General features: G+C 40.1%; 2 protein-coding genes across 3 annotated transcripts in view; both read left to right on the top strand.

Annotated features, from left to right (window-relative positions):
- Positions 1 to 9,432, top strand: part of mccc2 (methylcrotonyl-CoA carboxylase subunit 2) — a 73,446-nt gene extending 64,014 nt beyond the window's left edge. Inside the window, exons 17-18 of one of the 2 annotated variants that reach the window (XM_028805654.2) lie at positions 4,998 to 5,125; positions 7,902 to 9,432. In XM_028805654.2, the coding sequence (XP_028661487.1) occupies positions 4,998 to 5,115 (118 nt within the window). In that variant the 3' untranslated portion in view covers positions 5,116 to 5,125; positions 7,902 to 9,432. Of the gene's footprint in view, positions 1 to 4,997; positions 5,225 to 7,901 lie in introns of those variants that run through there. The other variant, XM_028805653.2, reaches the window with a different exon arrangement.
- A 99-nt stretch (positions 9,433 to 9,531) lies between these two features.
- On the top strand, positions 9,532 to 18,907 carry LOC114654836 (cocaine- and amphetamine-regulated transcript protein). The gene is made up of 3 exons (XM_028805655.2): positions 9,532 to 10,278; positions 13,615 to 13,698; positions 18,295 to 18,907. The coding sequence occupies exons 1-3, from the start codon at positions 10,141 to 10,143 to the stop codon at positions 18,400 to 18,402; spliced, it is 330 nt and encodes a 109-aa protein (XP_028661488.1). The 5' UTR covers positions 9,532 to 10,140; the 3' UTR covers positions 18,403 to 18,907.
- The last annotated feature ends 6,510 nt before the right edge of the window (positions 18,908 to 25,417 follow it).

Here is a 25,417-nt window from a genome sequence, read left to right on the forward strand (position 1 = left end):
CAGCTGTGAATTCCAAATGCAGAAAACTCTTGAGACAGAGTTACTGCTCTGGAAGATGGATGCAGAAGGAATAATATTAGAATCGAAGGTCTACCTGAGAATCGTGAAAGTTGAAATCCAGTGAAATTCATAGCTGAACTCTCCAAAATAATTGGAGAGGACTTTAAATCAGACACCGAGATAGCAGCAGCTTACCGCATATGGGGATCGAACACCTTTTAAACCTAGGGCTTTTGTTGTGCGCTTCGAGAAATTACAATCTAAATTAAATGTAATGTCACTTCTCAGACAGAAACAATAGATTATATTTAAAAATAACCTCATTCGTATTTTCCCTGATGTCTCACCCTCAACAGCTGCTAAAGGTGCCTCTTTTTATAATATTAAACAGTGCTTACGGAAAGCCAATATCAGATACAGCCTCTTGTATCCCGCCAAACTGAAAGTGGATATTCAAGGCAAACATTACATCTTTATCACTACGGAGGAAGCAGATAAAGAGTTAAGAAAGCTAATCCCAACACTTTCCTGAAATACGATCGTGAGTCGCACCCTGTCATGGTATCGCAAAGAAGATATCACTGGTTGTCTGATCCACTTGCAGTGATACTGGTACTGTAATTATGCATTCTTTTCCCTTTTCGGTCACTTTCTGTTTTTGATTTAATTAAAGTTATACACGTTTATGTACAGTGTGTATGTGTGTAAGAAATTTAAATTAGTAACCCTTTTTTTTCCTCTCTCTTTTTACTATTCTAAAGGAGACTGTTAAACATCATACCCTTGGTTTATTGTTGTTGTTATTATTGTATTGGGATTTACTATGCTTATCCAGGGCCACTTTTTAACACCATTCCCTGGGTCTACTATCTTAATATTTCAAGACTGTTGAAGATTATATTTTATGCTTATAGCACTTAGACTGTATTGGCAATAGATATCTCAATTTTAATCCTCATACGCCGCAGCTGGGGGGCTTGTTTTGTTTTGGACGTGCTCTGTCTCTACATATGTCAGAGGACTGGGTCCAGCCTTGCATTTGGAGGCAAAATGGGGGGGGGGGTTAACTAGGGGGGGAGAGAAAGAGAGCAAGCTATCTCTAATCTATCCTTTTAATCCTTATGGTTTTAATTACCAACATAACAATAGACTGCATGGCAATAACCCCTGGGAAAATTGGAAATTAAGGTCAAAGCTGTCTCACTTTCGGTTAAGACTACAAAGTGAGATCAAAAATTCAGAATCAATGTCTCCAAGACTGGACAGTAAACTTTGTGAGCTGGAATGTTAAAGGCCTGAATCACGAATTAAAAAGAAAGTTTTCTCAGACCCATTAGGTCTAAAGGCTAAAATAGTATTTTTACAGGAGACCCACTTATTAAGCAAGGATCAGTTCCGGCTACAAAAGACTGGACTGGCCAAATGTTCCATTCCAGCTTTACAAAAAAAACTAGAGGTGTGGGAATTCTTTTCCATAGAACAATCTCATTTTTAGTATCAGATGTTGTATCTGATCCTGAAGGGAGATACATGATTGTCATGGGTAATTTATTTAATTGTAAAGTGATTTTGATAAATGTTTATGCACCCAATGTGGATGATAGGGACTTCATCCAAAATGTATTTGCATCCACTCCCAATGTGAACACTCATAAAATTATAATGGCTGGGGACTTTAATTGTGTTTTAAATCCAGACCTAGCTAGGTCTCCTGCAACAGGGGTGATGACATCTAACACTGCAAAGACAATTACACAGTTTGTAACTGACCACAACTTATCAGACCCCTGGAGATTTCTAAACCCAAACTCAAGAGCATATTCCTTCTATTCACCAGTGCATCATTGCTACTCAAGTATTGATTATTTCTTTGTAGATAACAATTTCTTGCCTACGATTAAATCCCTAAAGTACAACGCTATTGTTATTTCATACCCCTCTGATCCATCCATCCATTTTCCAACCCGCTGAATCCGAACACAGGGTCACGGGGGTCTGCTGGAGCCAATCCCAGCCAACACAGGGCACAAGGCAGGGAACCAATCCTGGGCAGGGTGCCAACCCACCGCAGACCCCTCTGATCTTGGAGCTAAAATCATTATACTCCACATACTCATCTCGCAGATGGCATATTAACCCACTTTTATTAGCAGACGAGAACTGTACAGAATTTATAGCAAAACAAATCAGTTTTTTTCTAGAGACAAATCTATCTTCTAAGGTCCCTGCAGGAATACTCTGGGAAACCCTGAAGGCCTTCTTAAGAGGATAGATTATCTCATCTTTCCCACAGAAATAATTTGGAAACCAAGAAGCTATCAAAGCTAACCAACGAAATTACTAGAATAGATCAAGAACATGCCAGGTGTCCAAGTGAGGCTGTTCATAGGAAAAGGTAGGCTCTGCATTCAGAACTCAACCTCTTGACAACTAAAGAAACTGAACAACTCATTTTTAAATCAAGACATCATTACTATGAATATGGAGAGAAAGCTAATAAGCTCTTAGCTCAACAAATCCACGAGCAAGAAGTTCACAATGCAATCCCAGCAATCACTAACACAAACGGAGACAAAATCATTGGCCATAAAAATATAATCTACACATTTAGAGACTACTATAAATCCTTATATTCTACTGAGTTTAAAGAAGACAAGACACAATCTAATGCACTTCTGGATGCATTACAGATGCCACAAATAGATACTCTTAGTGCAGAGGAATTGGATAAACCATTGGCACTATCAGAATTACTAGATGCTATAAAGTCACTTCAGAGTGGGAAAGCAGCAGGCCACCATGGCTACCCTGCCGAATTTTATAAGAAGTTCTCCACTCAGCTAGCTCCCCTTTTATTAGCAACATTCACAGAAGATAGAGACAATAAAATTCTACCTCAAACTTTTCGCCAAGGATTAATCACCGTCTTTCCTAAACAAAATAAGGACATATTATAATGTGCATTATACAGACCAATTTCACTTATGAATAATGATGTTAAGATACTCTCCAAAGTCCTAGCTAGAAGGATGGAGAAAGTGCTGCCTTCAGTAATATCACAAGATCAAACTGGATTTATTAAAGGACGACACTTAGTGTCCAATCTTTGACGCCTGTTTAATGTAATATATTCACCCGCAAAGTCAAACATTCCAGAGATGATGATATCCTTGGACACAGAAAAAGCATTTGATATGATTGAATGGAACATGTGCGTTGTCCCTGACTCTCTAAGTAAGATCGGGGGAGGGGTGATGTTAGAGCGCCTGCGCTTATTCAGTGCAGCTGGGACAACGCACATGTTGTTCTTTTTTTCTTTCAGTACACGTGGCTTCCCTGTTTATTTATATATCTAGTGACTTCTCTGCCTGTCTGTCTCTCTATTACGCAGTGCTCTGTCTGTCTGTGTGTTATGGATCTTAAAAATAAGTTATAAGGACAGTTGTTCCTGTTAATTGCAGTCTCAATTGTTAAAAAAATATTTGAAAAGGAGCATCCCACATGAAAGTATAACGATCTCAGTAACTGACAGTGCATACCAATGTATAAATTTTATGTCCTTTTGAGGTTTAAAAGAAAAGAAAAAAAAAGCAACACTTCATCCCCAGCGGGGAATCGAACTCAGGTCTGTAAGGCAAGGAAAAGCTGCTCTGCGCTAAGAGGCAAGTCTTAACGCGCTACGCCACAGAAGCTGTTGAATCATTCTTGAAGCGTTTGTGAAAGTGTTTATTTGATCTTTGGAACTCGGGCTTTATATATTCTATAGTTTATGCCTACTACATTTTGTAACATTTATTACTAAAATATGAAAAAGTTTCTGTTTTAACAATGTGTTTACACAGATTACTTTAGAATAATGATCTGTTATTTCCACTGTAAAACTCCACTTCACTCCCACATAATCAATCAAGGCGTGAGCTGGGAAAACTTCGCTCACGTTCTAAGTCGGTGGGGGGATGGAATAGCCGGCTGCTGGCAGCTTGTCTTTTATCAGCACATTTAGAGGACAAAGGATGCTGGCGGAGACGTGTGAACGGATTTAAGAAGCGATTTAAGGTGGGCCGGATATACGAGTTTTTTCGTAGGCTCTGGTAATTCTAGTGTTAAGTCAGTGGGTAACTGATGTTATATGCTATTTGAAACTGGAAAAAATCAAATTCTCCCTTAGAGGATCTGTGCAGACATTTTTCAAAACCTGGCAGGATCTAATCAATAACATTTTAGAATAAGCTTTCAAAGCACTGAGGAAGCAGATTCTCTTCCCCATTTCTTTTTCTTCTCCATTTATCTTTACTCACTTATTTAATTCATCTATTTACTTATTTTTACAAGTTTTACTCTGCTGCCCATGCTCACTTTCTCAGGGGTGGGGGTTGATTTGTGTTCAATCCTATTTTTGTAAAATTGATCTATTTGTATGGAATGTTGTGCGATTTCAGTAAAATTAAAAATAAATAAAACTTGACATGATAAAGGCTTTGGATAAAAATATAACAGAAATCAGTTCAAGCTGTTATTGTATGTGTGATTGCTGCTTAGGCATTATGTTTTTAAAAATTTGTCTGAATTCATTGGGAGCTAAACACCATTCTTGTTTATGGCTTTTATTTTTACTGCTGTCTGGTAAAATGGAGTGAAAAGTATTACTTTTACCATTTAACTTGAAATACAATTAATCTGATCACCAGGTTTTTTTAATTATGATTTAAATTTATATGGGGCAATGAAAAAGTATTTATAGACATTGATCCTTTTATAATTAGTTTTTGCTGTTTGTCTTTTCCAGAGTGTCTTTCTAAAGAATTTTAAATTAATAGGTTTTTAAAACTATCTGTGTATTTCATAAGAAGTTCTTAATATCTCTTGAATAAAACTGGTCAGTTTTGATTTGATCATATCGTAATGTGAATTTTCTTGCTGTTATTATTCTTCTGAAATGATTGTTTTTTAATTTAATTTTTTTTTGTTTTGTTTATGTATTCTTTGTTTCATCATAGGCTTTGGGATGATGGAATAATTGATCCTGCAGACACCAGATTAGTACTTGGTTTGAGTCTTAGTTCTGCTCTAAATGCTCCTACAGAAGAAACACATTTTGGAGTTTTCAGAATGTAACCCCTCTACAGTATGTGCTGCTTCAAAATATTTGCACTTTGTGGATCTGGACTTTCACCAGTGATGTAAAAAAATACTATTTTTTTTAATAAATCATTTAGTGCATTTTAATGACTGTTCTTGTCATTATAAAATACAGTATTTAGTAACATTTTATGGAACATACAATATTGTACTTTATTTATATGTTTTACCATTGTACTAAAAGTGAATGGACCTTAATGAAAACTTTTTTCTTTCTAAGGATTATGCAAACAAAATACAGTATAACAGGAAGATGCCTTTCGTCTTAATCATGTAAAATGTTAATGCATACAGAAGTAATAAACTTACATTCTTTTATTATTCATGTACTTGGAGTATAATATTTCACAAAGATTATGTTTCCTGAATTTTTGAATCTGAAAGAAACATAGGTGCAAAAATGCAAAAATCTTTTATTAACGGCGTAACACAACATTAAAATTAGTCTGTCTGGTCTTGCTGAAAAGCTAATTCAAACAAATTTTAAAACCTAGCCTATTTACACATGTGAGTATATTCAAACAATGAATAATAAACTGTGCACGATATTAATCTATTCATTTTAAAGTTACTCTTTTTTTCTCCCCTCTCAATTTACATTTTTTTGTGGTTGCCTGACTTAGGATATGATTACGAAGCCATTCTGAAATGACACATATACCTGCCTGTAAAACAGCGACACAGTTAACTAAGTTTTGTCAATGTATACATATTTAAATCTGTCAAACTATACCTCATTTAGCTGAGCAGAAGAGTAAAATCAAATAGTCAAAGTCCCGATGTGCTGCCAGTCAGTAAATTCAGTTAATTACAACTGTTTCAGTAAGTCTTTGAATAGGTTGCTGTGGAGCCTTTACTTTATATATACTACTACTTTTAAAGCACATGAAGTTTTATTTATTGATTTTCTAAGTAGTGATGGAAAAAGGAGGAAAATACAGTATTTAAAAAAGTATTCACCCCTTTGGAACTATTCATATTTTATTGTTATACAACATTGAATGACAGCGGAGTTAATTGGCTATTTTGATACAGACCAACAGAAAAAGACTCTTTAATGTCAAACTGGAAACAGATCTCTGCAAAGTGGTCTAAATTAGTTACAAATGTAAACACAAAATACCTGGTTGCAAATGTACTGTATGTTCCTCCTTGCTGTCTGTATTAAGTAGATGCACCTTTGGCAGCCATGACAGCCTTGAATCTGTGTGCACAGGTCTCTCTCTGTCTATCAGCTTTGTACATCTGGACACTGTACTTTTTCTTCATTCTTCATTACAAAACTGCTGAAGCTCTGACAGTTTGCATGGGAATTTTGAGTGAACAGCCCTTTTCATTTCTCCATTGGACTGAGATCTGGATTCTGACTCAGCTGCTCAAAGATATTAACATTGATGTTTTTAAGCCATTCTTGTGTAGCTTTGGCTCAATGCTTGGGGCTGCCTTACCAAAAAAACAAGTCTTCTAAAAGCACAGGTTTCTTGTAGACTGCATCAGATTTTGCTCCAGGATTTCCTTGTGCCCTCACAAGCCTTCCAGGGCCTGCTGGAAAGAGACTACCTCACAATATGATGCTGTCACTACCATGCTTTGAGGTAGGGATGGTGTTTTTGCTAATGTATAGTGTTTAAACATCTCATCAGACAATAGAACCTTCTACCAGCAGACTTAAGAGTCTCTCATGTAACTTCTTCAAACTGTAGCTGAGATGTCATGTGCGTTTTTTTTCTCTTTGCCACTCTCCCATCATGCTGCCACTTGTGAAGCACACAGGCAAGTTGTATGCACATTCTTTTTACTCATAGCCACTGTAACTTGCAACTCCTTCATAGTTACCGTCGGCCAATTGGTGGTCTTTCTCACTAGTCTTGTTCAGAAAAACATTAGGTACTGCAAAAATGCATCTATAACTCTTTTACTATTATGCAACAAGAGAGTAATGAACACTTTTTTGGTCTTAACAACACAAAGGATCAATGAAGTGTTTATTCGTCTTTGCAATGTGACCAACTTAACTTCACTTTGGAGTTGGTCTGAAATGGCTTTACTGAGACACGTGTCTCTTGATATTGCGTATTTGAGTACAAGACCTTTGAATCCTTCATATTTACAATTAATTGCACCAGCAAGTCAATATGGCACATTGCACAAAGGTGAATGACCACTTTACTGATGCTTTGTAAATGTTAGCAAAACCAAAAGGAACCTATGTATCTATCTTGTTTACTTCATTTGGCCCATTCTGTTTAGTTTCCAATGAAATATTACTAATGTTGTTCATTTAGTTTAATTTCCTGTTCATTTTACTCAGTATTTATTTGGGTACATCTTCTTCCTTCTTCCTCCTGTTCATCTTTTCTCATTTCTGTGTGGAGTTGATGTGTTTGATCAAACTTCTCCATTCTGCTTTGTCCTGCACATCCTCCTCAAACTCTTTTCTTTCAGATTGTTTTGTGTATAATACAGTAAATATAAGTTAATGCACTTAATTTTATATTTTTGTACAGTAGAAAAGATTATAAAAAAACGTTGGTATCAGTAAAGTACACTAATATGAAAGTGCTGTTTGGACTATTCTATAGCAGTTTTTAGTTGTAATATACTGTAGATAAGAAATTCGTGTTGAGTGCATTCATTATTAAATTAAAGTTTGATAGATTTTCAGCTTTATCTTAAATGAAAGGTCTTCATTGGGAGAATAGAGTACGTGCAATTCATTATACTAAACATATAAAAGTTAACACTTTCTTATTTTTTTATAGACCCTCAGATGTGTACCGGATCAGCCAGCAAAAGCTGTAGCAATTTTGTATGTCAGATTGTGGCAGATGGGTAATATAACCTTTTACTTCTCGGCTACTTGAGTGATTTCATTATTTTTAGATGGGCTTCCTTAATGGTCTTAAATTTATTTTATAGACGGGGAATTATGAAGTGTAACTGGTAGACAGTCCATTTTTATTAAATTATACAAACTTTGCATTTACAGATAAATCACACAATTAAAAAACCTTTAAGAGCTTGTTCAGATGTCAACATTGATATCCACGTCGTAAATCTGAAACCTTATTAGAGAGCACAAAAACTTTTAAGATTCTTCAGGAATAAATAATAAGGATACAATCAGGTGGCTCTGGTTAAGGTGACTATTAAAATACTGTTAAAAAAAAGAATGTAATGAACATTATCTGTTTTAGGAAGGACCTTTAACATTTCACAGATGACTTTATAATCATGGTAATAACTGTGGGTGCAGCTACTTTATTCAGAGTACTTTGCACAGCATTTCTGTAGAGTATGGTCAGTCTCTGTGTGTTTGCATGTTAAGCTTACGTCGTCATTATTTATGTTGGAGTAACGCTGGACAGTGAAGATTTTGCTTTCTGAAGACTTTTGCATTTTTCTTACATAGTTTGGCCTGCTGATAACAAAAATCACCTTTATATTTTTCTATCATGTACCTTTTTATTGCAGTCACCAATTTCTGTGATTTCCTCTCATAAGTATCCAATACAACTATAGCTGGAACACCTAAAAGGAGTGGCACCACTAGTAGGAATGCAGCTCAGATATACCTCGTACTGTGAATGGGATAGCAGTGCTAAAGAGTCTCATTACATTAAAAAGAACTGGCCGTAGAAAAGTGTGTCACATAAACCACTTGTCAACCCACCAGAGATATGTTTGCCTCCCTTTCATATAAAAGTTTGACTGGTTAAATATTTCATATAGCTGAAGAACAAGGAAGGGGAAGGATTTCAATATTTGAGACAGATATTTCCACAAATAACTGATGCCAAGATTAAGGAAGGCACTTTTGTTGGTCCACAAATCACACCCATTATCAGTGACAACTGGTTCAAAGATCTGGTGGGGTTGGAGGAAATCACTTGGAAGGCATTCATTGATAATATTGAGAATTTTCTTGGTAATTTCAGTGAATCAAATTATGTTCATCTGATTGACAACTTGCTTCAAGCATAGAAATACGCAACATGTCACTAAAGATTCACCCTTGGACTTCCTCCTTGGTAATCTTGCTGTAATCAGCGATGAACATGGTGAAACGTTTTTCCCAGGATATTGCAACAATTCAAAAGAGCTAATTGGGCAAGTAGAATCGATCAATGCTGGACAAGCTATCGCCGGACACTGAGCTGAGAAGCCTTAGATGACAAGAACAAATGAAAATCGGCAGCAAAACATTTTACTTCATTTGAGTTATTGCAGTGTGTCAGCAGCATTAAGTAATTAATCTCAGTAAATTTAATAAAAATGTCTTACTCTGATTCATTTGGTGGTCTTCTGGAGTTTTCTTCATCCTCTGCTTTCAGTGATTTCACTTATTGAAACCTTCACAATATACATCTCCAGGACTGGGAACCCTTTCTTTAAAAAATAATTTTCACAGTTTGATGTGAATTCAGTTATTAATCATAAATGGAAATCATTCATCCTTTGGTTAGAACTTCAGCCTGCTATGAGTTAAAAAAAATGTGGTTTAAAAAAAAAAAAGTATTTTTTGGAAAGTTCATATTTGATTTCTGTTCATTTTGTGACATTTTGAATACTGAATTTTCTATGCATTGGAGCAGTTTAACTCAGGCAAGGGCAGAAGAATCAGTAATCAACAGAATACCAGGGCAACATCTAATGAGAAGTCATCTTCTAAATGCAAATATATATGAAATGGTCGAAGGATGGATGGATAATTAAAAGCCAGTCGAGGTCTGTGCTGCTCGGCAAGAGCTATAATGTACGTGACACTCACCGACTCCCACGCTTATTGATGCTGGATCACACCTTTCTTCCAGTCGATATTTCCAGGCTTTTGTAATCAGATGGAGACGCAATTTGGGGTGAGTGAGTAGTTTAAGACGTCACACACACACACACACACACAAAACTGTGTTCAATCTCAACCGTTCGATATAAAAGGCGCGAGAAAGGGAGCAGAGGCACGGTGGTTAAGACCCAAGCGCAACAAGAGACTTCAGCACCATGGACAGCACCCACATCTGCCTTCTCACCTTGGTCAGCGCAGCCCTGATGCTCCACTCCAATTGTCAGGACGTCGAACTGGACACGCGGTCTGTAGACTACTACATGAAAGACGACTCGTCTAATGAAAAGCAACTGGTATGTGAAACAGGTATTTAAAAAAAAAAAAGAATACGTCGCGATTGTTTTATAGTTTTATCAAATATCTATTATGTCTCATTTTTAATTTAGAATGCTGCTTTGTTTGGTTATATAAATAATGTGTGTGTAAAGTGTATCAGTTGGTTAAAGAGGAATAAAACCGTAAGCGAAAGTTCTTCCTCAAAAACTAAAGAGTAAAGATGCTTATTTTGGTGGAATAAATCAGTACTGTAGAACTTACTGTAACTGTGATCAGACATTCGTTATTCTGTATGATTTACAACAGTGGTGATTAGCAGTAATTTTAATGAATGTAAACTAACCAGCATTTCCCCTGGATGGTATCCATTAACAAATTACAGTAAAAACAATGCATATTCAATATTTAAACACAGTGCACATATGAAATACACACGCTAGTCATCCAAAATTCTCCCCACACAGGTGTTCAATACTGCAATCATATTTGGTGTCAATTTGTCTTTTTCATGCATAACCTGGTCTTCTTTGATTTTCTAAGTTCGTCGAAATCAGGGATTGAGCGAAAAGAGTGCAAAAGAGGAATGCCGGTTTTATTTTGGTGCACACATCCATTGCCCAAGACAAGATGAGCTGTTCTACGATTGTGGGCGCTTTTTTATATTTAACCAATCGATAAGCAATGAGACGATGCCCCGAGTACCTGCTGGCTTGAAAGACGCTAGAATGTTTTTGTAAAGCTTGAAGATTTTAACTTTTTTCATTTTAAAGAATTAAATGCATTAGTTCTGTAAATAGCATGCTTGTATCCAAATGTATTTATATCAGAAGGCTTCATGTTTTTGTTTAGTGGCACCAAACCTCAGACAACGCACAATGGCCGTTGCTCACCACGCTTCACAGTAAAAGTAATTCGCGGTTTTTAACAGACTCGTTTGGTTCAGTCTTTTAGGATGAATTGTCTGAGGCTAATACCTAATTGCTAGCGTTAGGAATAGGTGATGTTGCGGGGCATTTGAAGAACTTGTCCATGTTCGTTAGCCTTCTTAATGAAGTTTGAACTTATACCAGGATGTCATCTGCATCGTAACTTGTGTCAGTTTTCCAGTTTCCCAGTATGTAGTTGCAAAATTACCCTTTGTAACAATTAGTGGTCCTCTAAAACACTAAAGCGATTGCCGATTTATTTATTTGTTTATTTTAGCTTAAACTGACGACTAATAGATTAACTGATTATAAGCAACTTACCAAATTCTTTTAAAAGCACCGATATAATGGACCCGGACTGCCGTCAGTTTCTGTTCGTAATTCTCTACAATAATGCGTCTTACAATCATGTAAAATTACACAGACCTCTGTGAAATATCTACCTCTGAAGAGCCTTTTGACTATGATTGTAATATTTTTCTACTATTGTGGCTGAAGCGTTTAGTGCTGCAGCCTGTTAGGTTTCGGGCTGAAGCGTCCTCGGCATAAGTCGGTATTTATTTTATAATGAATCATCGGCTGAATGCGTGTTTATAATTCACCACCACTACTTCTGTCACCACCGAAACTCCTTAATAATGTTAATGTACGTTTATGTGCAGGTAAAGTCGGTTAGGAGATGCCGCCTTGTTAGTGTGCGCTGTCTGTGAATTCCGTGTGTGAGAATCGCCTTTAATGTGCCCGGAGCGCTTGTATTGCTTATTGTTCTCTTGTTTGTTCATGCGATGATCTTTTCTGTGAAATGCTCAATGAGAAAACGGAAAGCTTTACTGCGCCGTTTTTTCTCAATATAATTATTTGTCTTGGTAAAATTTATTTCCTTTATTTTTAACTTTGCTGTGGCCACCGCTTCAGTTCTGCTTCTTATCTCCTCAGATCTGGATTCAAATTCCGGCCCTAAATACACTCCATTTGTACAGTATATGAAGTTATTGTACTCTCTGACTTAGCCCTGTGCGAGTGGGCTTTGTGCTCCACTTGCCTCCTTGACCCTTCGACTAGCACCCTGTTTGTAATATTAAAGGATTTTAAATATTAGCTTATAAGATCCCAATACGACTCTGTTGATTAACGTTTGCTTGAATACTTTATCCGGACATGCCAAAAAAGGATGAGTAAGTGTCCTTCCATACACTTTCTATACTCGCTTTATCCTAAGCAGGGTCGTGGGGCAGCTGGAGCCCATTCCAAGTGTGGGGGTGTAAGGCAGGAACAAGTCCTGGGAACTTTTTTTTGTAACCTATAATCCAACTTGCAGGACTGGCACTCCAGCCACTGTGAAAAAACCTCACGCTGTTCCATTCCATTCGGACTAGTGTGGTGCTGAGGTGTCACCCGCTGCACGGCTGCATTGGGGTCTTGATTTGGGATCCTGAGGTGGCTCTTCGTTTGGTGGGTGCAGCAACACGCTGTAGCAGTGCATACTCCCAATCTCCTCCTCCTTCAATGCATTATTATGTCTGGCAGTGTTATTTCCTGACGCGAGCCATTTGGTACTGAGATAACTAAATACCTGCCACCGTGTAGACGCTTACAAATATACGGTTCCAAAGTGGTTCCTCGGAGCAATGCCATTGTGAAATCATCTTTCTTCCCAAAAGAACTATCTACATGAAGGTTCCAGACCGAGCCTTTTATTTATTTAGATCCGTAACAAGCTCCATAAATAAATTATAACAGCTCATGAAATACCAGTGTGTCATGGTTTTAAAAGAACTCTTGCAGTTTACCGTAATAACACGGGCCAAGTTCAGGTTTTCTTGAGCTGTATACTGTTTTCTTCATATATTAAAACCCTCAAAAAACAATTTCATATGCAAATAACTCTTCCAATAATGAAATGGCTGTTGGTCAAGCAACAGCTCTGTGAGGAACCACACGACCCAGTAAAGTGCTATTTAAAAAACGATTACTTTCAAGGTTATATTTGGAAAACCGAGTTAAATTAAAGAAATACATCCTCCCGTAGGTCACAGCAAGAAAATAAATTCTTCATATCATTGAGCAAATACATTAGATAGATAGATACTTTATAAATCCCAAGGGGAAATTCACATACTCCAGCAGCAGCATACTGATAAAGACAATATTAAATTAAAGAGTGATAACAATGCAGGTATACAGACAATAACTTTGTATAATGTTAATGTTTACCCCCCCCGCCCCCCCGGGTGGAATTGAAGAGTCGCATAGTGTGGAGGAGGAACGACCTCCTCAATCTGTCAGTGGAGCAGGACGGTGACAGCAGTCTGTCGCTGAAGCTGCTCCTCTGTCTGGAGATTATTGACATGAGCTGAACTTGACCAGAAGGGAATGTCTTGTGATGTTCATCTTTTAATGGTGTCCAACTGTCCATTCACTCTACAGATTGATGCGCTCCAGGAGGTTCTTGAAAAGCTGAAAAACAAGCGAATTCCTTATTACGAGAAAAAGATCGGCCAACTACCGATGGTAAACTGTTTTTTTTTTTGTCTGATAAATGCAGGATTGATAATGCACGAACAACTCTGTGTGCTTGTTTTGTCACGTTAACCTTTTTTTTTTTTTTTTGGACAAAGGAAATGCCATTTTCATTACCCGCTTGTCTAAGCAGACCCCAACCAACCCCTCAAACACACACATACACCCAAACCCCGGTATTGGGGACCACTGGGAATGCCTCCAAAGCATCAAATCCGCACCCGGACACGTCGTCTTGTCCCCTGTTCACGTGCCCTTCTGTCGCACTCAGCTGGACACCTGCAAATTTGTGGCCACCTGTTCCTCCTCCGGCACGTGAATATTTGGGGGTCTTGACTCCCTCGCCGCCTCAAGACACACAGGTGGTTCTTCAGAGCAGAGGGACCATTCACTTGAAAGTTTAAGAAAGAACCTTCATTAATTTAGATATATAACCGGTTCTATGAATGGATAATAACAGATCTGTGAAACACCAAAGGGTTCTTGATTTTGCCAACATTCTTGCTCCATACAATAACAGGCTGAGTTCACATTTTCATGATCTGTCAGGGCTACTTTATTTTCTGTATGCAAAGAGTCCCTCACGGAATGAAATGGCTGTTTGTCAAGCAAGGGTTCAAAGTTGAACCACACAACCCAGTAAAGTGACATTTTACAGATATTACTTTTAACAACGCACTCTCAGTCTTTTCGCAGCTCCCCGTCCTGTACCCCGCAGAACCACGACTTCTCAATTTCGTCCACCCGTCCAGGGAGGACACCTTGCTCATGCTTTTCTCTCTCCGCCGACCGGTCATCCCCATGGTGGTGTTCTTCGTTAAATCATCAGCGCAGCGGAGTGCTCGGTCCCTGGTCAGCGTTTCTCTTAAAGCACTTGAACCGACGGATACCCACAGACATTGCAAGTCAGATAGCTGTCTCCACTCCGTCTATACTTGCTTCATTCTCCTGTTCTTAACATTACAGGTAACTGACACCGCCCAATCAATAAAAGCTCTCGTCTGCTATGCAGTGCTATCCGTTGCCGTATACAGCGCAGCTTTAATTCTCATTAGTGTGATAATACTGCAGAGTGCGCATAGTGGGGCTCAACTGGAACAAATCCTCTGGCAAGATGAAACCGTCACAAGCCGGATTAGTCACTTCCACTGACAGAGCTCTTCTTTGCCTCGACTTGTTAAGACGGTTGCTATTCACACTCCGCATGGGGTCCAATAGACAGATAGATGGGTTAGATAGACAGACAGAAAGTCATTAGTGCGCGTGCGCACGTCGCTGAGCCCAGTAGTGACGTGAAGGGCGCGCGGCTCGAGCTTCTTACATAAGACGTCTGTAGTACTAGGGTGTTGTACCGTGTTAGCCATTATGAATCAGGAGAAAAGCCAAGCAAAATGACACTTTATATTGGCCATCTAAAAAGATTACAATATGCAAGCTTTCAAGGCAACTCAGGCCCCTTCTTCAGGCAAGATGTAATACATAAGACGTCGAAGCTCAGCGCAGGTGTTCTGCCACATTGGGGTACCCATCAAATAGTCCCATCCGGAGTTTGCAACATTTCATAATTGTGATTTTCTGATTTTTTTCTGATCTCCATTACATTTGTAGGGGCATATACAGGTGGGAAATGAACAAACGTGTAATCCTATAGGTTTTTAAACGTGGGCAGCAAAAATACGTGATGAGCATAAAGTCCATTTGCAGCACGGTCTGGTCGCGACTTGTACAATTGGCATTTCCTTTTCCCCGAATGCTTCTGTTTCTCAAATTATTTACAAAACCTTACGATCTTGTTTAATATTGTAGCGACCACCGCATCTGGCTCGAAAAGAGAAGAAGTGGAAAAACAGACAGACGTAGTAAAGTCTCACCAAAAAGTTTTTACTTGCGCAATCAAGAAAAAGAACGCCGACCTCGTAACCCCAAACACACACCCTTTTTAAACACCCTCTCCAACCCCTCCTCCCATCCCGGGTCTCGAACCTCCCCTTACCGCCTCAATTAATACTCCGCTGTCAGTCTTCCGTGCTGTACTCCGCCCTCCATCAATCGGACCTAACAGTAAGTCAAAAAAAACAAACGGCTTCAACCAGGCAGGGACGCTACAATATTGTGATTCATAAGTATAGCACCCGGTTTGTCGCTTGAAATTTCTACGTTGTTTTTATTATTTAATTGTAATTTGCAGTACTACAGTCAGACTTCGTCTTTTAACAGTTATTTCTTAACTAGTCATTTAGCCCGTTACAATAACGGGCGCTAGAACAGTAGTGCATAAACATTAGTAGGAACAGTCTGTATTAAATAGCAAGAGACTTTGACCTCATTCTTTTTGTTGGTCGTATTTTTCTTTCTTTTGTTGATGTTTACTTGCTGAGCTGACCGTTCTTCGTGGGCTGCCGCCGTGTATTGCGTGTCTTTAATTTTCTGTGACAGTAATACTGTCTTGTACGGCTCTATTCAGTAAGGGCGCGCACAAAAAGGCGAGCTTCAAAGGGACGACCTCAATTGAGCGCTGCGAATAAAGGCGTTCGTAGATAATTTAGTTCAAATGGCTCTGGAATATGTGAAGAGCAACAAAGGTGCAGATCTTTATTTACGCGCGCCTTTATTCGCTGCGCCCAATTGAGGTCGCCGTTTTGTGCGCACCCTTATTGAAGGATACCGTCTTGTACGTTCGCTGGCTTGTACGTCCGTAATATACCATTAATTTTCTCTGGCGGTAATACAGGCGTGCGCGTCAGTAATATGCCTTTAATCTCCTCTGACAGTAATACTGGCTTGTATGTGGCTGTATTTTGCGTCACTGTATTGTATACCTTTAATTTCCTCTCGCAGTAATACTGGTTTGTGTTTCCGTAAAACGCCTCTAACTTTCTCCGACAGTAATATCGCGCATAGCACCGTGCCCTGCGCATGCGCACTTCATCAGAAGACACCCACACACGGACACCTGGACGCACATAGGGATTTTATATATATATAGATTATATTTATCTCTTTTAATATTAACATGTATAATTTCTGTACACAGTCAAATAAAAGTAACTTTCGCTGGATTTAACAAATGTGCGGCTTTTTGGTTTGCTTTCAATGTGGGAAGACGCATCTCACTGTCCTGCTCCACAGACAGATTGAGGAGATCGTTCCTCCCCCAAACTATGCGACTCTTTAATTCCACCAGGGGGGGTAAACGTTAATATTTAACATTATACATAGTTATTGTCTGTTTTTTTCACCTGTATTATTATCATTCTTTAATTTAATATTATTTATTGTATCAGTATGCTGCTGCTGAAGAATGTGAATTTCCCATTGGGATTAATAAAGTATCTATCTATCTATCTATCTATCTATCTATCTATCTATCTATCTATCTATCTATCTATCTATCTATCTATCTATCTATCTATCTATCTATCTATCTAATATGGGGGGGAGGGAACCTCAAGTTCAAGTAATGTGAAGTGGATCGGACCAAAGATCCTGTCACAAATAGACCACACGTTTCGGGATTTATTGTAATAAATTAAAGTCTTTAAAACTACGTAAAAACCCATGGGTGAGTCTTAGTAGAAAAACGTGGCAAAAAAAAATCCTGACACACATCCCATAAAGAAAAATATTGAAAGCATATTATTTTAGAAATGTCATTCACCAGTGCTATTTCCAAACATGCGCTTCTGAGGAGCGGCTAATGAAGGAAGTAACGGGTCGGTCTGGTGGCCCGCAGGAGAAACCAGCGGATCTTCTCAGGGCCAGTCAGAAGCAGCATTGCGCATAGTGCTTCTTTTTCCCTCATACTCCTGGATCGTTACAATATAATGGCGATGTTATGTGCTTTGATATGAACAGATGCTTTAAGTTTGCAATTTAACAACTCTAGATAGTACTGATCCAAAATGTAATCATATTTTTGTTAATACCAAATAGTTTTAGAAAACCAAAAGCAGTCATTAAAATAATAATGGCACTGCCTCGGCAATCCTTTACCCCCTCCTGTAGTTTGATGCTCTGGGAGTTATCGTCACAAATGGTATTCTTTATACTGAATCTTGTTAGGGATAAGAATACCTGCAGTGTCGGAGGCCCATCTGTCAACACTGTTCCACCCGCACTCCCCTATCCTTCGTCCCAGTTCGCGCCCTCCGACGCCTAACCAATAATATATCAGCTTCGAGATGAGTGGGCGGAGCAATGACGGTAGGCTATTACAATATCCAAAACGATGGTTATTGCTGGATAAGACTTACATTGAGCGCATGAGAAGACGTTGAGGATCCGAAAGCCCTTTTTCATGGAAAGGTAATTCACATTAAAAATTCCCTTATTTTTAAGAAATCCTCCCATGTCATTTTTTTCCCATAGAACTGGCAAAACTGGTTTGCACTGAGTGTGACACCATAAATGGATGCGGGCCTCTCACCCGTGTATCTGCTCCAGTTAATTACTGTCAGAATCATTAGCTGATACTTTCCAAAACAAGATTTTAAATCAGAAGCAATATACTGTAGATGTCGATCAGAGTGCATTATCCGTGTCTTTAACCCTAGTTGTTTGTCTCTTTTTTATTTTGCGGCTCTTCAGTGTGATGCGGGGGACCAGTGTGCCGTGAGAAAAGGCGCCCGGATTGGGAAGCTCTGCGACTGTCCCAGAGGAACCTCCTGCAATTCCTTCCTCCTCAAGTGTCTGTGAAAAGTCAAACAGCAAACAGCCTTCAACAAATCTACACCTCGTAATCTGTCATAACCTTCAAAAACGTTCAAGATAAAAACGACGCTGACTGCAGACAAAGGAATAAGTCAAAGGACCCAGAATGTACTTCGTTGTGACCGTCAAATCTGCGTGTCTGTCATGTGTTGAATGAAGGAAACAAAATCAGTTAAATACGTTTATTTCTAAGGCATATTTTTGTATATATCCAGTAATGAAGTCAATAAATAAGTTTACTAACAAGAAGTTTCAGTCCTCAATTAAAAGCCATAGTAAACGGACATAATTTACAGACAACTTTATCTCCCTCCATCTCTTGCACCTCAAGAAAACGTTTGATTTACAAGAAGATCTCATATATAACAATGTTTTCAGCATGTTCACTTATCTGCCACTTCTTCTTCTTCATCGCTTGGACTTGCTAATTAAAGTACTGTAATTCTCCATTGTATGGTTGTAAAATAATAAAGCTACATAGTAAGAGGCAAAATCATTTGTAAAATGCTTTCCATGTGTCATTTTTACATGATTTCTATGGCAAAAGTATTGCAACTGGGTTCTTAGTGAGAGACATGATTCACATCTCATATAAACACATTTTCAGGTTATGCAAAATCCATCTCTTCCTCCATCCATTTCTTTAAAATTGCTCATCCAGGGGATTTCCATCCATCTATCCATCTATTTTCTGTCACATACTTGGATCCAAGTAATGGGAGCAGCAGTCTAAGCAATGATACCCAGATGTTCCTTATCCCTACCGCCTCCTCCAACTCCCCTGGGGCGATACTGAGGTGTTCCCAGGCCAGCTTAGAGATGTAAGCTCTCCAGCGTGGCCTGGGTTTGCCCCATGGCCTCCTCTGAGCTGAGCATGCCTACAATACCTCCTTAAGGAGGTATCTTATTCAGATGTGCGAACCACCTCAACTGGTTCCTTTCATTAATGCAGAGGAGCAGTGACTCTACTTTGAACTCTTTCCAAATGTCTAAACATCGCAGGCTGAGCCCAGACATCATGTGACGGAAACTCATTTCTGCTGCTTGTATCCAAAATTTAGTTCTTTCAGTCACTAGCCAAAGCTTTAGGTAGATTGACCAGTAAATCAAGAGTTTCCCTTTTCACAATGACTAGCAGGTACAACATCAGCATTCCTGCGGACGCTATCCTATCTGCCCTTCGATCTCTCGCTCCTTTCTTCCCTCACTTGTGAACAAGTTCCAGAGATACTGAAACTCCTTCACTTGAGGCAGCACCTCATCCCCAACCTGGAGAGGACACTCCAATCTTTTCCAGCTGAGAACCATGACCTTGGACTTGGAGGTGCTGATCCTCATTCCAGCCGTTTCATGCTTGGTTGCAAACCGCCCCAGTGTATATCTAAGGTCACAGCTCAATGAAGCCAGCAAGACCACATCATCCACAAAAAGCAGAGATGCAATCTTGAGGCCACCAAACTGGACCTCTTCCACTCTTGGGCTGCATTTTGAAATTTCCAAGGGAGTTCCATGGGGAAGAAAGCAGCAGTGTGGGAGCTACCATTGTCACGTTGATGTACTAACAATAATGTCTTCAACAACTATTACCATACACTGATAATTTCTATATTATCTATATCTATTATTTATTTATTATATTACATATTTATTGACTATATTTATGTATCTAGATTGCAAATTCCATACATTGCATCAATGTTCATATTGCTTACTACACGTCAATATTGCTGCTACTTCCTTGTCTTGCCTTTGCACAATGTCTTGTCTTGTTTGTGTTTTAATTTTAAATTTTAATTTTAAAGTTTTAAATTTAAGTCTAATTTTAATTTAATTTTTAATTTTTTATGTGCACTTCATGTTGTTACACTGTGGACCCTGAGCTTCGCAATTTTGTCTATCTGTATACTTGTATATGGTTGAGATGACAATAAAGTTCACTTTGACTTTGATAATGGAGATAGAGAAAGACTACCAGACATGAAGGCCTATTAATGCTTCATCGGCTTTGCAGGTGCATAGGTTCAACAAACATCTGCACTTCTTAATGAAAGCTCTCAAGCTTCAGAGAGAGGAGAGGTTAGGAGTACGCACTGATACAGCACATTAAGAGACATGCAATGGGTGACACCTCCGCACCACACTAGTTCAGATGGAATGGAACAGGGTGAGATTTTTTTTATGGTGGCTGGAGTGCCACCAACCCCCTTCCTCCCCCCAAGTTTTTCCCTGTAGGTTGGCGGGATGCAGATTAACGTCATACCTCAGGATGAAGCAATTGCAGTTTAAGGGCCTTGCTCAGGGGGGCCTAACAGAGTAGAGTCACTTCTGGCATTTATGGTATTTGAACCGGCAACCTTCCGATTACCAGTGCAGATCCCTACCACAGAGCCGCACCACTACGCATGCTGCAGTAATTGTTGAATTCCATGCCATTTCCATAGTCTTTTGCAACTGAGTCATTTATATTAATACTAGGGGGCTCTGCCCCTTGCTCGCTTCGCTCGCCAACCCCTGGTCTTGGGTAACCCGAAATAGATTTGAAAGAGATTATTGTTGGCGTAACCCGAAATACATTGATGAATGTATGCGATATGTGCCTGCATTGCTTTCGGCATTTCAGACGCGCGCTGTAGGCGCCTGCGTTCATTGATTATATCCAGGCGGGCTCGTGTTTGTATCTCCGCCAGTTGTGGTCTTTCGTTTTGAACCCGTGCCTGCTTTGCTTCCGCAGTTTCTGACGCGCGTTGTAGGCGTCTATGTACATTGCATTTGTTCATGTGGAGCTGTTTGGTTTTGGAGCCGAGACAGTTTTGCTTCCGCGGTTTCAGACACGCGTTGTAGGCGCCTACATCTATTGTTTTTATCCATGCGGGCTCGCTTTTGTAGCTCCGTTAGATGAGCTGGATCGTTTTGGAGCCATTATCGTGACTGTAATGTGATTCACATATGCTATATGGTTTGGACGTGTGAGGATGCCATACATTTAATACGGAGAGTTCGTGGCGCGTTGTTGCTTCGTACTTTCCTGCGCCTTCCGTACTATCTTTGTGGACCTGTGGGGCCTCCGTAGCCTCTTCCGTTTGACTCTGGGGTGCAGCGCAGAATCCTCTTTTTTGTGTGGCTGTGTCGTTAGTCGTTAGCTATGGGCGCGTTGTTGCTTCTTTTCTCATTCACGTTAGTTGTGCTCTTTCGTTTTTGGGCCGTGACTCCTTCTTTCGCGGTGGATAAGACTTCGCTTGCGGTTTATGAGGCGTGCGCTGTAGGCGCCTGCACAGTATGTCTCATGGTCCCATCACCGTGTACCTGCGTCCATATCCGGTTTATTCTCGGTTAGTAATATGGATCTGTTCATCTTACATCAGGCTACCGTGACCTGGTAGTCATCAAAGCAGGCAGATTCCAGGAGATCATCTTCAAGTTGCTCTAGGAAATTGCCCAACTTGTTTAGAAACTCGGGTGCTGGAGAGTTTTCTGGCACTACCGGGCTTTAACCAACCCTAAAGAAAGTGCTCATCCATTGCAGGGCACATTTGCACACCCACCTGCGCACACTTGTGGTGTAGCTAGGGGGGGGCAAGGGGGGGACATCTGTCCCCGGGTGCAGCATCCAGGGGGTGCCATTTTAAATTTTTTTTTACCCTTCCACATTGCATTTTGGCAAACAGGAGGGGGCACGAAATGTTCAGTTGTCCCCGGGCGCTGAAAACCCTAGCTACACCTCTGCTTGTGGGAGGCCAGTTTAAAGTCGCTACTTCACCTAATAAGATGGAGAGGGGTAACATGTTCCATGCTGATTAGTGATTAGCACATGCACGTTAGAATTTTACTGCCCATGTGGGTATTAATAGAACATATAAACCCCAGAAAGATAATGATGACTAGGCTGGGATTCAAAGCCAGGACTCTGGGGCTGTGCAGTGGGCTGGTACCCTGCCCGGGGTTTGTTTCCTACCTTGCGCCCTGTGTTGGTTGGGATTGGCTCCAGCAGACGCCGTGACCCTGTAGTTAGGATATAATGGGTTGGATAATGGACGGATGGGTGGACTCTGGGGCTGTGAGGTGGCAGCACTAATCACTGATCACTTCAGTCCCTTTGAGTAGTGCTATAATGAACAGTGTGGCATGGTGGCTCAGTGTGAAGCACTACTACTTTACAGCCACACAGGCCCAGACTGAGCTCCCAGTTTGGACCAGTGGCTGAATGGACGTTACATCTTCTCCCTTTGTCCACGTTGTTTTTTTCTCTTTATACCTCACTTTCCTTGCTCGTGTTAGATTAGGATGACTTGTGACTGTAAAACTGCCTCATATGAGCGGATGTGAGTGTGGCAGGTGTGGACTGATACATCCATCCATCCATCCATTTTCCAACCCGCTGAATCCAAACAGGGTCACGGGGGTCAGCTGGAGCCAATCCCAGCCAACACAGGGCACAAGGCAGGGAACCAATCCCGGGCAGGGTGCCAACCCACCACAGGACACACACAAACACACCCACACACCAAGCACACACTAGGGCCAATTTAGAATCGCCAATCCACCTAACCTGCATGTCTTTGGATTGTGGGAGGAAACCGGAGCGCCCGGAGGAAACCCACGCAGACACGGGGAGAACATGCAAACTCCACGCAGGGAGGACCCGGGAATCGAACCCAGGTCCCCAGGTCTCCCAACTGCGAGGCAGCAGCGCTACCCACTGCGCCACCGTGCCGCCCGGACTGATACATTGTCCAATATTTCTTCCTGCCTTGAACCCAGTGCTACCATCGTAGAGTTAATGGGCTTGGGACTGATAGACAGATACCACTTTATTTGTCCGCAGGGGAATAAGCGTCATAGAGCAGATAGATAATTGTGCTTAAAAATACCAAATGAAGCTCTCATATTGACAAGTAACTTTACCAGCCTATGCCAAGCTCTTAATATGCCACCCTGCCACTTTACTGATGCTTATCAAGTGTTATTAACACCAAACAAAGCCTTTGTGAAGGTCTTGTTACATAACAGAATGCGACTAATATAAAGATTATGTAATTTCTAGTCTTTTTATTATTATTACATTTATTTTGCTTCATATTTTATTTATACCTCCTCCATATTTCATATATGGAGAAAGCAGCAATTTTCACAATTCCGTATTTCAGCTATGGAGAACAGGTGGAATTCCCACAGACAGGAATAGGACACCCAGCTCAATAACCACGTAAAGCAGAGCTCTGGGGTGACCAGGCTTACGTGTGTCTCCATCCACAGGTTTTGATTTTACCCGATTGAAACATTCTGCTTAGGCTCCCCGTGTCCTGAAGTTAAATAAGCCAGCTTGCATAAAGGGCTGATGGATTTGCTTTTTTTCAAAATGGTAAAATGACACTAGAGGGCAGCAGAATTACATTTAAAATTTAACTGCACAGCTGAGGCATAATATTTAATGTACTGTATTTTTTATTAGTCCTCCTATACTGTCATGGGTCAATTTGAACCATTTCTATTTATGAGTTGTCTAAAATATGGGTACCAGTCAATTTTTCCCCCTCATATTGCTTGACCTTTCATCCTGTCGGGCCATATTTTTATATGCATAGTGTGGTCACCCTAAAGCGCCAAAGGAAATCTGTACAGAGTTTTAAACAAAGATGATGTTGTGGGTCACTTTGACTCGGATAGTTTAAGGTACAGAAAAAGGAGCCCAGACCCAAAACAGAAAGATCTGCCTGGGCTGTTCAGGGTGTTATGTGCTCCTCTGATTCATGTGAAGAGAAATGTACATTATTTTTGATGAGCAGGGGAACGGCTGATTAGGCTGCGTTATATGTGGCAGGCAGGTGGTGACGTAATCCACTCCATCGGTTTAGAGATGCGAGATGTGCACTAAAGTCACCACCTTTCCTTAAAATACAATACATCTATACCTCTACAGTATACATCCATCCATCCATTTTCTAACCCGCTGAATCCGAACACAGGGTCACGGGGGTCTGCCGGAGCCAATCCCAGCCAACACAGGGCACAAGACAGGAACCAATCCCGGGCAGGGTGCCAACCCACCGCAGTCTACAGTATACAGTATAATAAAATCCAACGTCTGTCTGTCTGTATGTCTCTCCGCTTTTCACATGAGAATTACTTAACAGATTCAGATCAGCTTTCTTCTATAATTTGTTTGAACATTCTGGTTGATTTTGCAACTTCTCTCATTGCTCAACGTATCATACAACCCCAATTCCAATGAAGTTGGGACGTTGTGTAAAACGTAAATAAAAACAGAATACAATGATTTGCAAATCCTTTTCAACATATATTCAATTGAATACACTACAAAGACAAGATATCGAATGTTCAAACTGATAAACTTTATTGTTGTTTTGCAAATCTTCACTCATTTTGAATTTGATGCCTGCAACACGTTCCAAAAAAGCTGGGTCAGGGGAAGCAAAAGAATGGGAAAGTTGAGGAATGTTCAAAAAACACCTGTTATGAACATTCCACAGGTGAAAAGGTTAATTGGAAACAGGTGTTTGTCATGATTGGGTACAAAAGGAGCATCCCCATAAGTCTCAGTCGTTCACAAGCAAGGATGGGGCGAGGTTCACCACTTTGTGAACAACTGCGTGGGCAAATAGTCCAGCAGTTTAAGAACAGCATTTCTCAACGTACAATTACAAGGAATCTAGGGATTTCATCATCTACTGTCCATAATACCATCAAAAGATTCAGAGAATCTGGATAAATCTCTGCACGTAAGCGGCAGAGATGCCCATGACTTTCGATCCCTCAGGCGGCACTGCATTAAAAACCGACATCATTCTGTAAAGGATATTACCACGTGGGCTCAGGAATACTTCAGAAAACCATTGTCAGTTAACACAGTTTGTCACTACATCTACAAGTGCAAGTTAAAACTTTACCATGCAAAGCGAAAGCCATACAGTATATCAACAACACCCAGAAACGCTGCCGGCTTCCCTGGGCCCGAGCTCATCTGAGATGGACTAACGCAAAG

This window comes from Erpetoichthys calabaricus, chromosome 7 (assembly GCF_900747795.2).
Source record: "Erpetoichthys calabaricus chromosome 7, fErpCal1.3, whole genome shotgun sequence".
In the NCBI taxonomy this organism is placed as follows: Eukaryota; Metazoa; Chordata; class Cladistia; order Polypteriformes; family Polypteridae; genus Erpetoichthys; species Erpetoichthys calabaricus.

Bases quoted from the DNA above. Each gene is read 5' to 3' on its own strand.
- LOC114654836 (XM_028805655.2), top strand. From the start codon at position 10,141: ATGGACAGCACCCACATCTGCCTTCTCACCTTGGTCAGCGCAGCCCTG. The intron at 10,279-13,614 runs GTATGTGAAACA...TTCACTCTACAG, and splicing joins CGTCTAATGAAAAGCAACTG to ATTGATGCGCTCCAGGAGGT. The intron at 13,699-18,294 runs GTAAACTGTTTT...GCGGCTCTTCAG, and splicing joins AGATCGGCCAACTACCGATG to TGTGATGCGGGGGACCAGTG.